Source organism: Borostomias antarcticus, assembly GCF_949987555.1.
Source record: "Borostomias antarcticus genome assembly, chromosome: 2".
NCBI classification, from domain to species: domain Eukaryota; kingdom Metazoa; phylum Chordata; class Actinopteri; order Stomiiformes; family Stomiidae; genus Borostomias; species Borostomias antarcticus.
Window position 1 is genome coordinate 14,887,708 of NC_140235.1, and position 14,839 is coordinate 14,902,546.

Genomic DNA, 14,839 nt, shown 5'->3' on the forward strand with positions numbered 1-14,839 from the left:
AAAGGGTAGGCCAACCTACTTATTGTGTGTTCATTTGTGTTCATTTGTAAAATTGCAATTTTGCAAACTGTAGCCTACATTTGTGACTTGTAAATGTGTACTTGTGAATTGAGTAGGGTAGAGTTTATCTGTAACATCATCTTGGAGTGCGCAGCAGCATTTCACTGTGACTGTACATCGTGCAATATGTGACACATAAAAGGAATCTTGAGTCTTGAAAGAAAAGATAAAGATGTAGCCTAGTTATGCGTGGCACATCATAGACCTGCTGCAGAATACAAGAGCGCATTCAGCTGGTAACATGGCAGAACAACACGCAGAACAACACAGGCTATTGCGCTTACTATTATTATTATTATTATTATTATTATTATTATTATAAGGCTGGCTAGTCTACTGACCCTCATCACTAGATCTACATCATATTTTATCCTGCTCCTCCCAGTTGACAATGTATTTTTGTCATACACCCCAAAACAGAGAAATGTTGGCATTTTCTTAACACAAAATCCTCACACATTCCTCTGCGTAACACCATTTAAACGCACTTTCCAAAACATAAGGCTTGGACTCGTAGGCCAATTGTTCGCAGCACACATCCGTATTTAGCCTGCTCGTCATGCCATGCTGCCTATACCTAAATCAAGTTTATAGTTTATCATACAATGGTCCCCTTTCTGTGGACATCTCAGAAAATAGTAAAAGTTCTGTTATGATGTCTTGTGTGCCCTGATGAAGACAGTGAACGGTGAGACCATGGTCGGTCTCTGTAGGTGCAGGTGAGCTGGCACCTTGACAGACAGATGTTTCTGCAAAACAGCCTTTCCATACCAGCACGTCTCTGTGCCCATATTCCTCATAGCAAGACATGGGGCAAGGAAGACAGCGCAACAATATAAGCCTATGCCACATTGCCTAGTATAGACAATCAAACAAAAACAATGTCTGGACAAAAACCCACGACAGCTGGACTGCATGTCAGATTTTGCTAAAGAGCGCGCGTGATCGATCCAGTCCACCCAAGAAGACCCGTGGAAAAAAGAAGACCCGTGGAAAAAACACCTATCACGTATGGAATAGATTTAGGAAAAACATAGAATCATAGAATATATGAAAAAAAACATGATCATCACGTAACAGAAGCTGGAATACTAGCCTATTCCAAACTGTTTACTTACCATGTCCGCCTGCTTTGCCGTTCAATTGCATTCTGATAGTCTCCAATCCACTCTTCACGCGTAGCCCTGCTCTCTGAAGTGACGCACTTAGACAGCTGTAAGCACTTTTATCTAGCCTAAATGATGAATTTGAAATAAAAAATCGAATTTGAAAGTGTAAAGTGCAACTTTGATTAGGCTGGTGTTGTAGACAGTCGCCCACTACGGACTTAACCCACTGTGCGCAACAGTGCCGCTCCAGAAAGCTTCAGCTCACAACCATGTACCGGTCTGACAAGTCCTCTTATTCGCTGTTAAGACTTTGATTTAGTGGCTTGGGAGCTGCGCCTTTTTACGGAATTCCACTCGGAAAGGACATTTGAATTGTCCCGTGGCCCAACCTAATTATAGCCGCGTATAGGCCTATCAGGTGAATAGGGGATATGTAGAAAACAGGCTCCGGCTGGATCTGAGTTCGGTGGCAGACTGTTTAAAATAAAACCCTTAGGCCTACAGCAGCTGGCCCTATACTTTCCTTACAAAACATTAAACAGAATGATGTCAAGTTCCTTTATGTATTTAAGAGTCACACGTTCCAATCCTCGCAGTCTCCTTGAATTGTTAGTGAGTTTTATAGGACTGAGATACTGATTTGTGTTGTTTGGTTATACATTGTTGTATTACCGAGCTGAGCCCCCCATTAGAATGTGAGCTGCGCTCCCCATGTGATGCATGAGGAAGACACTGCCTCGATCTCCATAAGTCAGCCAGCCCTGTCCCATGAACCCGAGCTTGGGCAGATGACACTGTAGTCTGTTTGGCAAACCCACAAGGAATGTTCAACAACACCCTGTTTCATAGGCTAGACACACATGTGCACCGCGTGATAGATATAGCGCCTGGCTGAGATAGCCTATGTTGTTCTCAGTGTTTTGACAGACGTGGATACCGACACACATGGAGGGTCAAATAGTGCAGTGTCATCGCACAGTCTCTAAATTACACATGACCTTACCAGCATATACTGTAAAATATATCCACACTGGAAACACTGACTGACACACATGACTGACACACCCTGTTAACACACACCGCCCATTTTAAGCATTAGGATTGCTTGTTGTTTTAGACTGTAGTGCCTGCACCTATCAGCGCTGATTCTCCAGCAGTCTAAAGAGTTCACACTGTCACACACACACACACACACACACACACACACACACACACACACACACACACACACACACACACACACACACACACACACACACACACACACACACACACAGGCAGACAAACAGACAGACAGACAGACAGATTGACTGAGTTACTGTGTTTGATAACCATCCTCATTCTCAAGATTTTAGATTTGTGTGTGTGTGTGAGTATGTGTGTGTGTGGGTGGGGGTAAGTGGAAAATATTTAGCAAAGTGTAGAAACTGGGGATATTCAGAGCGGTGCTGGTAACGGGATGTACAGTGATATAGAGAAAAGGAACCTCACACTCAGGTCTAGATGCAACCAGGCCAGGTGCAGCCTGTCTTATATGCGTGGCTGGCTTGTTTCTGTTCAGGACTGGTAGGACGGAAGCTAGTCATGCCACTGAAATAGCTGTGAATTGAAATGACATGAAATAATGTCTGATTAATTAGGATAGGTCTTGTCGCCTGGACACATCAGTTCCATACTCTATTTGTGCAGTGGAGATCGACTGGTTGGTTTTGGTGTCCTCCCAGTCCCTAGTGTGGGTTGGGGTTAGAATAAGGGTTGGGGTTAGGACATGATCTGACCTATAAGACAAGGGGTAAAGGTTGGAGCGAAATGATGAATATGTGGAGGTTTGGGGTATAGTCCCATAAAGTCATCTCCACCGGGTCTTGAACTCCAGTCTCCCGGGTGTGAGTCCAATGCTTTCACATAATTGGCCAAAGTGTTCACCTATTCAACGATGTATGACAAAAAAATTACAAAATTCTACTTTTGTTGTAATCTTATATCAAAGTATATAATTTCTTACTTCCTGGAAAACGGTAGCTCGCGTGCAATTACGACAACAGGTACCTTAGATTTTAAGCCAATAATCTCATGAAATCCACCCGTCAATCAACGCTATCCTTCTATCGAATCTGTGTAAAGTTCTTAAAACCCGTCCACTTGTCAATGTTCCAATCAAATTCCTCTAAACATTATGTCCCACCCTCATAGCTTGTTTGCGTGTAAATACATCAAACTACGGAAGTTAGATGATCTCAAATGTCCGTTTCTGTGCGACTTTAACATAATGGATTTCTGACAACACTAAGCTGTATTCCAAATGCTAGGGCTCTACCCTTCGAAGGGAACATAATCGGGGCCACGCCCACCTCCGCCATATTGAAGGGTGTTCCAATCCGAAGGGTGCAAAAGTACTCCCTTCGAAGGGCCCTTCGGAATGGTCTTTTTTGAAGTGAACAAGCGATGGTCACTTTTGCTCCCTTCACTCCCACAACTCTTTGCGACTGCGACATCTCCGGTCAATAATTTATCAACAAATATGGTGGGCGTTGAGGCAACAGTATTTGGCAATGGTTTGCGGACATTGTAGCTAAATCTGTCGATAAATTTTTAGTAGTTAGTAGTTTTTAGTAGATTTTTTATTATATGTGTGGAAATGATTAAAGGTACCCAATGTAGTTTTTGACCACTAGTATGCGCTCTAGAGCAAATTTGAGAAGGTGGTCCCCGAAAATTGCGTACTACGTCATTGCGTCAATACCCGGAGCACATAAAAGTGACGTTTCACACATCTTTGTTGTTTTCAAAATATTAGCTAAATATAATTTTGCGAAGAAATTACAAGGTAGGAAAGACATTCAAGTGATTCAACATGTTTATTAGACGACAAGGAACCATATAATCGAGGAATTTCGAAAATAAACAAAGAACGGAAAGAACAGATTGTTTTGATTCACGTTTCGTTGGGTACCTTTAAGTTTGACGAATTTACGATGTAGCTAGCTAACTAGCATTAGCCAAAGTTGGCAGCTGTTGGTCAGCGATGAGAGACGGAACTCCAGCCCGGCTGATAACCCTCCATCGCGGGAAGGGAAGGTGCACCAGTTGGCTGTGATCAGTAGGCTACCAGCCTACGTTATGTCTGAATACAATTCAATGGCTATTTCCCAATAAAGAATCCCTCCTGTGCACAAGCAACTCTCCCAAAGATAATAATGAGAAGCACAAGCTGGCAAGTGGAAAGGTTCAAGCATAGTTGAGGCTGAGATATGAATGGGACATCGGACACAAAACTATCAATAGCCGATCTACAGCTGTGTCAAACTCAGCTGCTTAAACAGAGGTAAAGTTGTTTTCACGTTAGACATTCGTCAGACATTCATATTCTGAATTTTAGGGACCGTGGAGAAGGTTAAATCATAATCAAGAACAAAAGAACAATAACAGCCAATATTGGACAAAGACACCACAAACCACTTGCATATGTGACCGCCGCTGGTAATTGTCACGGCACCGCCGCGTCAGCCTCGTCCACCTCCTCGGCCCCCTGACCCCGGCCCGAGCCCCGGTTCTGACGCTGGTCCCCAGCCTGTCCCCCAGCCTGACCCTGTCTCTCCAGTGCCGGACTCCGTTTCCCCCAGCACCTCCCAGAGCCTGCAGCGGGAACTGCGGGCACGTCTGCGGTCACAAGCCAGACACGCCCCCGATCCACACCTGCCGTGCGTCACCTTGATTGCCTCTCCTCCACACCTCAACGCACCTGGTCCTGATCAACCAATCGCCAGCAGGATAAGAAGCCGGTCCACACAGCCCTCTGTGCCAGATCGTTGACCAACCAACCTAGTGGGTACACGTCTCTAGCTCCCTGCCTCGTCTGTCTTTTGAACCTTGCCTTACCCTGTTCTCCCTGTCTTCCCAGTTCCTGCCTGACCCACGCCTGTACGATTACCCCGCTCCTGCCTGACCCACGCCTGTACAACAACCCTGCTCCTGCCTGACCCACGCCTGTACGACCACCCCGCTCCTGCCTGACCCACGCCTGCCTGAGTACCACGCTCCTGCCTGACCCACGCCTGTCTGAGTACCACGCTCCTGCCCGACCCACGCCTGTCTGACTACCACGCCCCTGCCTGACCCCCGCTTGCCTCTCCGACCTGATCCTGCCCGGCCAGACCAATAAACACGCCTCCGGGCTTCACCTCCAAGCCGTTTTGAGTCTGCTTTTGGGTCCTCCTCCGCTAGCCCTAACAGAATGATCTGGCCACAAATGGACCCAGCGGACGCCCTTCACCAAGCCATCACCAGCCAGGGCCTCATCGTTGGACAACATGCGAATGCTCTCCGTGAGACCCGAGCCGCCGTGGAACAGCTTGGTACGGGGATGCAGACACTCTCTGAGCAGACCGCCCAGACAGAGCGCAACCTGCAGTCCATCGCCCAGACCCTAGCAACCCTCAGTGAGCAGGTGGGCCGGTTAGTCGTTCTCCCAGCCCCGGAAGACAACCCCGTTGCTGGCCTTGCCCCTGCCGCTGAACGTGATGCCCCAGGGGTATTACACCGGCGGGAGCCAAACCTCTCTAACCCCAAGCCCTATGACGGCGACGTAGTGCAGTGCTCCACATTTCTCATGCAGTGTGATTTTATTTTTACTCACCAGCCCAGCATGTACTCCCAGGATTCTGAGAAGATCACGTTTGTGTCCAGCCATCTCACTGGCCAGCCGCTTGGCTGGTTCGAGGCCACATGGAGGGCCAAGGCTTCCTGTCTGAATTCCTACAGCGCGTTCCGCTCCGAGTTCAGAAAGGTGTTTGACCATCCACTCCTGGGCCACGATTCCGCCTCTCGCCTTATGCGCATTCAGCAGGGAAGCCATAGTGTTGCCGAGTACTCTATCGAGTTCAGGATACTAGCAGCGGATAGTGGATGGAATGACGCGGCGCTACAGTCAGCCTTTCAAGCGGGTCTGTCTGAGTCTCTTAAAGACGAGTTGGCACTCAGAGATGAGCCGGCTTCTCTCGATCTCCTGATTTCCCTTGCTATCAAGATAGACAACCGCCTTCGAGAGCGCAGGAAAGAGAGGAATCTCCGTGCTCCTACTCCCGCAGTTCGGGTCGCTAGTCAGCGCTTTCCCAGTCTACCGCTTCGAACTTCCCCGGGTCCTAACAATGAAACGGTCCCCTTTCAGCCGGCCTCGATATACCCTGCCTCAGACGAACCCATGCAGCTAGGCGGAGCACGCCTAACCGAGGCGGAACGCGCCCGTAGGGTAAATGAGCGCCTCTGTTTTTACTGCGGCCAGCCCGGACACAGCCGCGTGTCCTGCCCCGTTCGGCCAAAAGCCCAAGCTCGCCAGTGAAAGTGGGATCGCTGGTGAGCGGTGCTTCGTCTCCCACACCCCCTCCCAGGCAGTCTAGGACCGCCGGAGCCGGTTTCAATGTGATGTCCTCCGCCGATGCCCTGGGGCGCATGCACCTCGAGGCCACTATTATTGTTAATCGGCAGTCCTTCACTGTACCCGCTCTGGTTGATTCCGGGGCCGACGACTGCTTTATCGACTCTCAGTTGGTCCGTCAAGCTGGCATCACCACCATACCCCGTGACACCCCCATTGACGTCCATGACCTGAGTGGCGGGCTCTTAGCCAACGTTTCCCATGTCACCGAGCCTCTTGATGTGGTTCTGTCAGGTAACCACCATGAGTCCATGTCCCTCCTAGTCATCTCCTCGTCTCTAAGCCCCATTGTTCTGGGTCAGCCCTGGCTGAGACGTCACAACCCACACATTGACTGGATCGCTAATAAGGTGAGTGGCTGGAGCCCCTACTGCCATAACACCTGTCTCACGTCGGCCCTGCCGCCTGCTGAGGGCGCCATCGCCCCATTTGGACCCCCAGACCTGTCCATAGTCCCTCCCGAGTACCATGACATTGTGGAGGTGTTCAGTAAGCAGCGGGCCCTTACTCTGCCACCCCACCGCCCTTATGATTGCTCCATTGAACTCCTCCCTGGAGCCCCCTTGCCATCTGGGCGTTTGTTCAACCTGTCCAGGCCTGAACGGGAAGCTATGGAGACCTACATCCGTGACTCCCTGGCATCAGGCATCATCAAGCCCTCGTCCTCTCCGGTAGGTGCTGGATTCTTTTTTGTGGCCAAGAAGGACAGCACCTTGCGACCCTGCATCGACTACCGGGCCCTAAATAGCATAACAGTGAGGAACAAGTACTCTCTGCCCCTCCTAGCCTCTGCCTTTGAACCCCTCCAGGGAGCTACCATATTCTCCAAACTCGATCTTAGAAACGCGTATCACCTGGTCCGTATCAGAGAGGGAGATGAATGGAAAACAGCGTTCAACACCCCGCTCGGACACTTCGAGTACCGTGTCATGCCATTTGGACTTACCAACGCCCCTGCAGTATTCCAGGCCCTGATAAATGACGTCCTCCGGGACTTCCTCCACCGCTGTGTTTTTGTCTATCTAGACGACATCCTGATTTTTTCTCGCTCCCATGAGGAGCACATCGCACATGTCAGACAGGTTCTCCAGAGGCTTCTGGAGAATAAGCTGTTTGTGAAAGCTGAGAAGTGTGAATTCCACGTCACCTCTGTGCAGTTCCTGGGCTTCCTCATCGGCAGTGGCCAGGTGCAGGCTACCCCTGAGAAGATCAGGGCGGTGGTGAGCTGGCCTGTCCCCAAGAACCGTAAGGACCTCCAGAGGTTCCTAGGATTTGCCAATTTCTACAGGCGCTTCATCCGCAACTACAGCCGGGTGGCCGCTCCCATGACCGCGCTCACCTCCAAGAACGTCCCCTTCTTGTGGACCCCCGAGGCGGGGGCGGCCATCGATGAGCTGAAGAGGCTCTTCACGTCTGCTCCGGTCCTCACCCAGCCTGATCCCTCTCTCCAGTTTATTGTGGAGGTCGACGCGTCGGACAGTGGAGTGGGGGCAGTGCTGTCCCAGCGATCACCCACTGATGGTAAAGTCCACCCCTGTGCGTTCTTCTCCCGCCGGCTGGAGCCCGCGGAGCGTAACTACGACGTGGGCAATAAGGAACTGCTTGCTGTCCAGCTAGCCCTTGAGGAGTGGAGGCACTGGTTGGAGGGAGCTGAGGTGCCTTTCATTGTGTGGACTGACCACAAGAATCTGACCTACATCGAGAATGCCAAGAGACTGAACCTGCGGCAAGCCAGGTGGGCTCTGTTTTTTGGTCGTTTCAATTTTACCATCACCTATCGTCCAGGATCCCGCAATGTCAAGCCTGACGCCCTGTCTCGCCAGTATGCTCCCCCCAACCAGGACACTGATGAACCAGACACCATCCTTCCTCCCTCATGTGTGGTGGCCGCTGTAACTTGGGAGATCGAAGGATTGGTGAAGGAGGCCCAGAGGACCCAGCCTGACCCAGGTAACGGCCCTGTTAACTGCCTGTTTGTCCCTGACCATGTCCGTCCCCAGGTCCTCCAGTGGGTTCATGCCTCCCAGTTTGCCTGCCATCCGGGGTCCAGCCGCACTCTAGCCCTTCTCAGGAGACGGTTCTGGTGGCCCTCCATGGCCCAGGACACCAGGGAGTACGTCCGGGCCTGCACGGTGTGTGCACGGAGCAAGGCCTCGCACCAACCCGCCTCCGGTCTGCTGCGCCCCCTGCCAGTCCCTGGTCGCCCGTGGAGCCACATAGGTCTGGACTTCGTGACTGGACTGCCCCCTTCCCAGGGTAACACCACCATACTGACTATTGTGGACCGTTTTTCCAAGTCCGTCCATTTTGTGCCTCTGCCCAAGCTCCCCTCTGCGTCTGAGACTGTTGACCTTCTGGTGACCCACGTGGTCCGGCTCCATGGCATCCCTGCGGACATCGTTTCTGACCGAGGTCCACAGTTCACTTCCCAGGTGTGGAGGGAGTTTTGTCGGGCCATTGGGGCTTCGGTGAGTCTGTCCTCGGGTTACCATCCCCAGACCAATGGGCAAGCCGAGCGAGCCAACCAATACCTGGGGAACGCCCTGCGCTGTGTCACTGGTCGTAACCCCGCTACCTGGAGCCGATACCTCCCCTGGGTGGAGTATGCCCATAACTCCCTTCCTAGCTCTTCCACTGGCTTGTCTCCGTTTGAATGCTCCCTGGGATATCTACCACCTCTATTCCCTGAGCAGGAGGAGGAGCTCGCCGTGCCCTCAGTCCAGGTCCATCTCCGCCGCTGCCGCAAGGTGTGGAGGGATGCCCGAGCCGCGCTTGTTCGTTCCACCCGTCGGAGCCAGCACCAGGCAGACCGCCATCGGATCCCGGCCCCTGTCTACCAGCCCGGCCAGGCGGTCTGGCTCTCCTCCAAGGACATCCCCCTGCGGGCCTCGTCACGTAAGCTCACACCCCGCTACATTGGTCCTTACAAGATAGACAGTGTGGTTAACCCTTCTGCTGTCAGACTGCAGCTGCCCCCGTCCATGAGGATTCATCCCACGTTCCATGTCTCCCGTGTTAAGCCTGCTCCTGTCAGCCCTCTGTGCCCGCCAGGCGACACCCCGCCACCTGTCCGGATCATCGACGACCAGCCGGCCTGGACTGTCCGACGGCTCCTGGGGGCCCGTCGGCGGGGTCGGGGGTTGCACTACCTTGTGGACTGGGAGGGCTATGGGCCCGAGGAGCGGTGCTGGGTGCCCCGTAGGTTCATCCTGGACCCCTCTCTTATCCGGGATTTCCACCGTGACCAGGGCCGGCCCTAGCATTTCAGCAGCTCTAGGCGAGATTATGGAACACCTTCAGTTTCGTTTTGCTGACGGGGGGGGGGGGGGGTGCTGCTGCGCGATTTGTTGACGGGGGGGGGGGGGGGGGGGTGCTGCTGCGCGATTTGTTAACGGGGGAGGCGCCCGGCGCTGGGCGGAGGCGCCGCACCGCATTGCGAAGCGTAATAGAGACAGTAGGGATTACGGAATGAAATTATTGTAATAAAAATAAAAAATAATTTTTTTTTTTTTTTTTTTTTTTTTTGGTGCTCCTTGGCCAGGCGCCCCTTGGCCATTTGGCGCCCTAGGCGACCGCCTATTTCGCCTATGCCTCGGGCCGGCCCTGACCGTGACCATCCTGGCCAGCCCGGTCGGTCGCCAGGTGGCGCCCGTAGAGGGGGGGGTCCTGTCACGGCACCGCCTCGTCCACCTCCTCGGCCCCCTGACCCCGGCCCGAGCCCCGGTTCTGACGCTGGTCCCCAGCCTGTCCCCCAGCCTGACCCTGTCTCTCCAGTGCCGGACTCCGTTTCCCCCAGCACCTCCCAGAGCCTGCAGCGGGAACTGCGGGCACGTCTGCGGTCACAAGCCAGACACGCCCCCGATCCACACCTGCCGTGCGTCACCTTGATTGCCTCTCCTCCACACCTCAACGCACCTGGTCCTGATCAACCAATCGCCAGCAGGATAAGAAGCCGGTCCACACAGCCCTCTGTGCCAGATCGTTGACCAACCAACCTAGTGGGTACATGTCTCTAGCTCCCTGCCTCGTCTGTCTTTTGAACCTTGCCTTACCCTGTTCTCCCTGTCTTCCCAGTTCCTGCCTGACCCACGCCTGTACGATTACCCCGCTCCTGCCTGACCCACGCCTGTACTACAACCCTGCTCCTGCCTGACCCACGCCTGTACGACCACCCCGCTCCTGCCTGACCCACGCCTGCCTGAGTACCACGCTCCTGCCTGACCCACGCCTGTCTGAGTACCACGCTCCTGCCCGACCCACGCCTGTCTGACTACCACGCCCCTGCCTGACCCCCGCTTGCCTCTCCGACCTGATCCTGCCCGGCCAGACCAATAAACACGCCTCCGGGCTTCACCTCCAAGCCGTTTTGAGTCTGCTTTTGGGTCCTCCTCCGCTAGCCCTAACAGTAATTTGGTCCTCAACTAGGCATTTTCAGTTTTCAGTTTTTTACAGATTATGAAAGTGCAGATTGTAAGCTTTCAAATGAGGTCTCATACATTGAAATCTGAACATATTTGAAGAAGATATGCTTATTTGAATGCTAGTACTGCCAAATCAACTTAGCTGAGAAATCTCCCTCCAAAGTTCTCCAACATTTTCACACCTCTGACTGCCAGGTAATGGGCGTGAACAATAGCCTGGTAACCCCTCCCCCAGCCACTCCCCCACTGGACGATCTGTCATTATCTGTCAGAATGGCTGTCAACTTGGGGCATTGTCTGTCGGAGTTGCTGTCAACTTGGGGTATTACCTGAGAGTGGCTGCCAAGTGAGGTGCTCTCTCACTGATGACCCCACACTCTTTGAGTCAGTATTAATCTTGTGTTGTGAATGCAGTTAAGAACAATATAAGATGAAGTTCAAATTTAACGTTCTTTATTGTCACATACATGATATAAAGTACAAGCATAAGTAGTTAAGTGTACCAAAAAAGGCAACAGTCTAAGTGTTAAAGTGTACAGTCAGTTGTCTGTTTTATAGACAAGGTGCATAGTGTTCATTGTGATCAAGTGTACAACAAAGTAATAACAGTCCCCAGCTCAATACTCAAGGTAATAACAACAGTACTCAGCTCAGTATTCAATATTCTAACAATGCAGTCTGTGCAAGTGTGGGCAAGTCTGTGCAAGAGAACAAGCAACGCTTCAGTATACAAACAGGAAAACAGGAAAGGCTGTGGCCTTTCTCCTGCAGTGCTGTCCGTCCTGATGATCTGCAGTGAATCTACAAGCGGACAGTCTTGTTCTGAGCTGCTGTGGAGTTTGGCGGGGGACATGTGACGTCTCGTCCCTCATCAGAACAGAACTCTCTGATCTTGTCAAAGAGATACGTCTGTCTGGCCATGTCCAGTCCGGGTGGGGCTTGCACAAGAAGACCTTCTCTGGGGGGCAGGACATCAGGCTTGCGCAGCAGCTGAAACTCGACTGCCGGTGCATCACGGTGTTCTCTGGCCACAACCATGCCAGGTCTCTCAGCATCAAAACTGCAATAGAATAGAAGGAAGAAAGTACATTAAACTATTGCCCACAGTACTGGCACTCCATATAGATAAAATAGTACCAGAATGTGTTGATTAAATAGACTAGCTGGCTAGTTTAGGAACAAAGGGCTAGCTCAGCTAACTAGCATGTTAGCTAACGTTAGCTAGCTAGCCTTTGTTAGTTAGTGCTAGTGCCTTTGTTATGCTAGCTAGACTTAGTCACTTGTTTAGAAAGGAGCTACTGCTAAACGACTAACGTTAATGTAATGTAAACAGCACAGATAGTATAAAGATCAGCTTACCCAAAAGCAAAGCAGAATGCTTGGCGGTGGTGTGAATCTGGTACGTCGTTCGACGTTTCGCTTCGTAGCAACAAGTGGATACAGTCATCTCTGTATCACAGGACATCAAGAATAAAACTCCGTGTACGAACGAGTCCTGCTCTTCTGGAGTTTTAGCTGCTCTTAAAACTCTTTCCATGTTCTGGATGCCATCCCCGTCTTCTCTTTAGCAAAAGCTGTAGCATCCATGGTTAACTTGGGACTGAATGTAAACAAAGCCGGCGTGTTGGGGAAGGGTGGGGGCAGAGAACCCGGAAGAAATAGCCAATGAAACCAAATCATGCTAATCAATCTGCCCGCCCCCAAGCCCGGCTCGAAATCAGCTAAAAACGAGCTTAGTTTGCAGACTAATTATACGTATTTCGTGAACCTAAAACTGTTGTCTGTTATAGTAAGTAGGTTCTTCACAACTTCAACTTTGGTAATACAAAATAAAACAAAAAACGAAAAAAAACGTTTTTTGATTTATTTTGCCCTCTAGCGCATTTCGGGGTTTGCCGAGTTGCGGACCAAATCACCAGCCGCTGTCACATATTATTCTACTAATCAATATCTATCTGTGACAGCTTTTGGATTTATGAAATTACTGATTACCAATTTATTAAGAATAAATAAATCAATTAAACCAATATTTAATATGATTAGGATCAATAACTGCCAATTTTAGGCAGACACCTCAAACCATGTCTGAATTATTCTACTAATCAATATCTATCTATGACACCTTTTGCTTTTCTGAAAATATTGATTATTAATTCATCGAAAATCAATAAATCAATTAAACCAATATTTAATATGATTAGGATCAATAGCTGCCAATTTTGGGCACAGACATCTCAAACCCCTTGATCAATAACTTTGATTTAATAAAACCAAGAGCTGTCATAGATAGATATTGATTAGTAGAATAAGTCAGAAAGGATTTGAGGTGTCTGTGCCCAAAATTGGCAAAGTTATTGATCCTAAGTTATAAAATATTGGTTTGATTGATTTATTGATTTTTAATAAATTGGTAATCAATATTTTCAGTGAACCAAAAGGTGTCCTAGATAGATATTGATTAGTAGAATAATTCAGAAGTGGTTTGAGGTGTCTCTGCCCAAAATTGGCAGTTATTGATAAAAAACATGATCGGATATCTGTCTGATTGATTAATAAATTGGTAATCAATATTTTCAGAAAACCAAAAGGTATCATAGATAGATATTGATTAGTTGAATAATTCAGAAGTGGTTTGAGGTGTCTCTGCCCAAAATTGGCAGTTATTGATCCTAATCATATTAAATATTGGTTTAATTGATTTTTATAAATTGGTAATCAATAATTTAATAAAACCAAGAGCTGTCATAGATAGATATTGATTAGTAGAATAATTCAGAAAGGGTTTGAGGTGTCTGTGCCCAAAATTGGCAAAGTAATTGATCCAAACCACATGAAATATTGGTTTTATTGATTTTCAATAAATTGGTAATCAATATTTCCAGAAAACCAAAAGATGTCATAGATAGATATTGATTAGTAGAATAATTCAGAAGTGTTGTGAGGTGTCTCTGCCCAAAATTGGCAGTTATTGATCCTAACCACATTAAATATTGGTTTAATTGATTTATTTATTTTTAATAAATTGGTAATCAATAATTTCATAAATACAAAAGCTGTCACATATAGATATTGATTAGTAGAATAATTTGCAAGTGGTTTGTGGTGTCTTTGTCCAATATTGGCAGTTATTGATTTTTTTCCTGATTATGATAACTTTCTCCACGGTCCCTAAAATTCCGAATATGAATGTCTGATGAATGTCGAACGTGAAACCAACTTTACCTCGGTGCTGCACAAACAGGTGATGCACATTTACTTCGTGAAATTCTCAGATGACCATTCCATTTTGGGCTTATAATAGCTTGAGATCAGGACACATCACTTTACCACTCCGAAAGCTTTGCTTCAGTTAAGATAAGATTAATTCATAAACAATGGTTATGGTTATCTTGTGACAGGCTGTCGACACATGCGACAATGACGTTGAAGGGCATTCCAAACGAGCGTTATTTTGACACCCTACTCCAGGGGTGGCCAACCAGTCAGAGACTAAGAGCCACAAAAATTACTGTGGTACCACCCAGAGCCACACCATATATACCAGCGTTTCTCAACCTTTTTTTCAGTCACCGCACCCTTCATAAGTACTTAAAATCCCAAGGCACCCCAGTCTAAAATAAGAAGAAAAACATTATTGTCCATTAAATATACATTTAAAGTTAATTTATTTAAAATGAATACATACAACAAGATATTTTCTGACATATTTTGGACTGGGCTGGGTTAGGCTGGACTGGGCTGGGTTAGGCTGGGCTGGGTTAGGCTGGGCTGGACTGGGTTAGACTGGGCTGGGTTAGGCTGGGCTGGACTGGGTT

General features: G+C 49.1%; 1 protein-coding gene across 1 annotated transcript in view; it reads right to left on the reverse strand.

Annotated features, from left to right (window-relative positions):
* Nucleotides 1-1,209, reverse strand: part of plcd1a (phospholipase C, delta 1a) — a gene marked incomplete at its 5' end in the record, with an annotated part of 46,022 nt that extends 44,813 nt beyond the window's left edge. The window contains one exon of the mRNA XM_084453461.1: nucleotides 1,179-1,209. Coding sequence (XP_084309587.1) covers nucleotides 1,179-1,209 — 31 coding nt within the window. The remainder of the gene's footprint in view (nucleotides 1-1,178) is intronic.
* Between the last annotated feature and the right edge of the window lie 13,630 nt (nucleotides 1,210-14,839).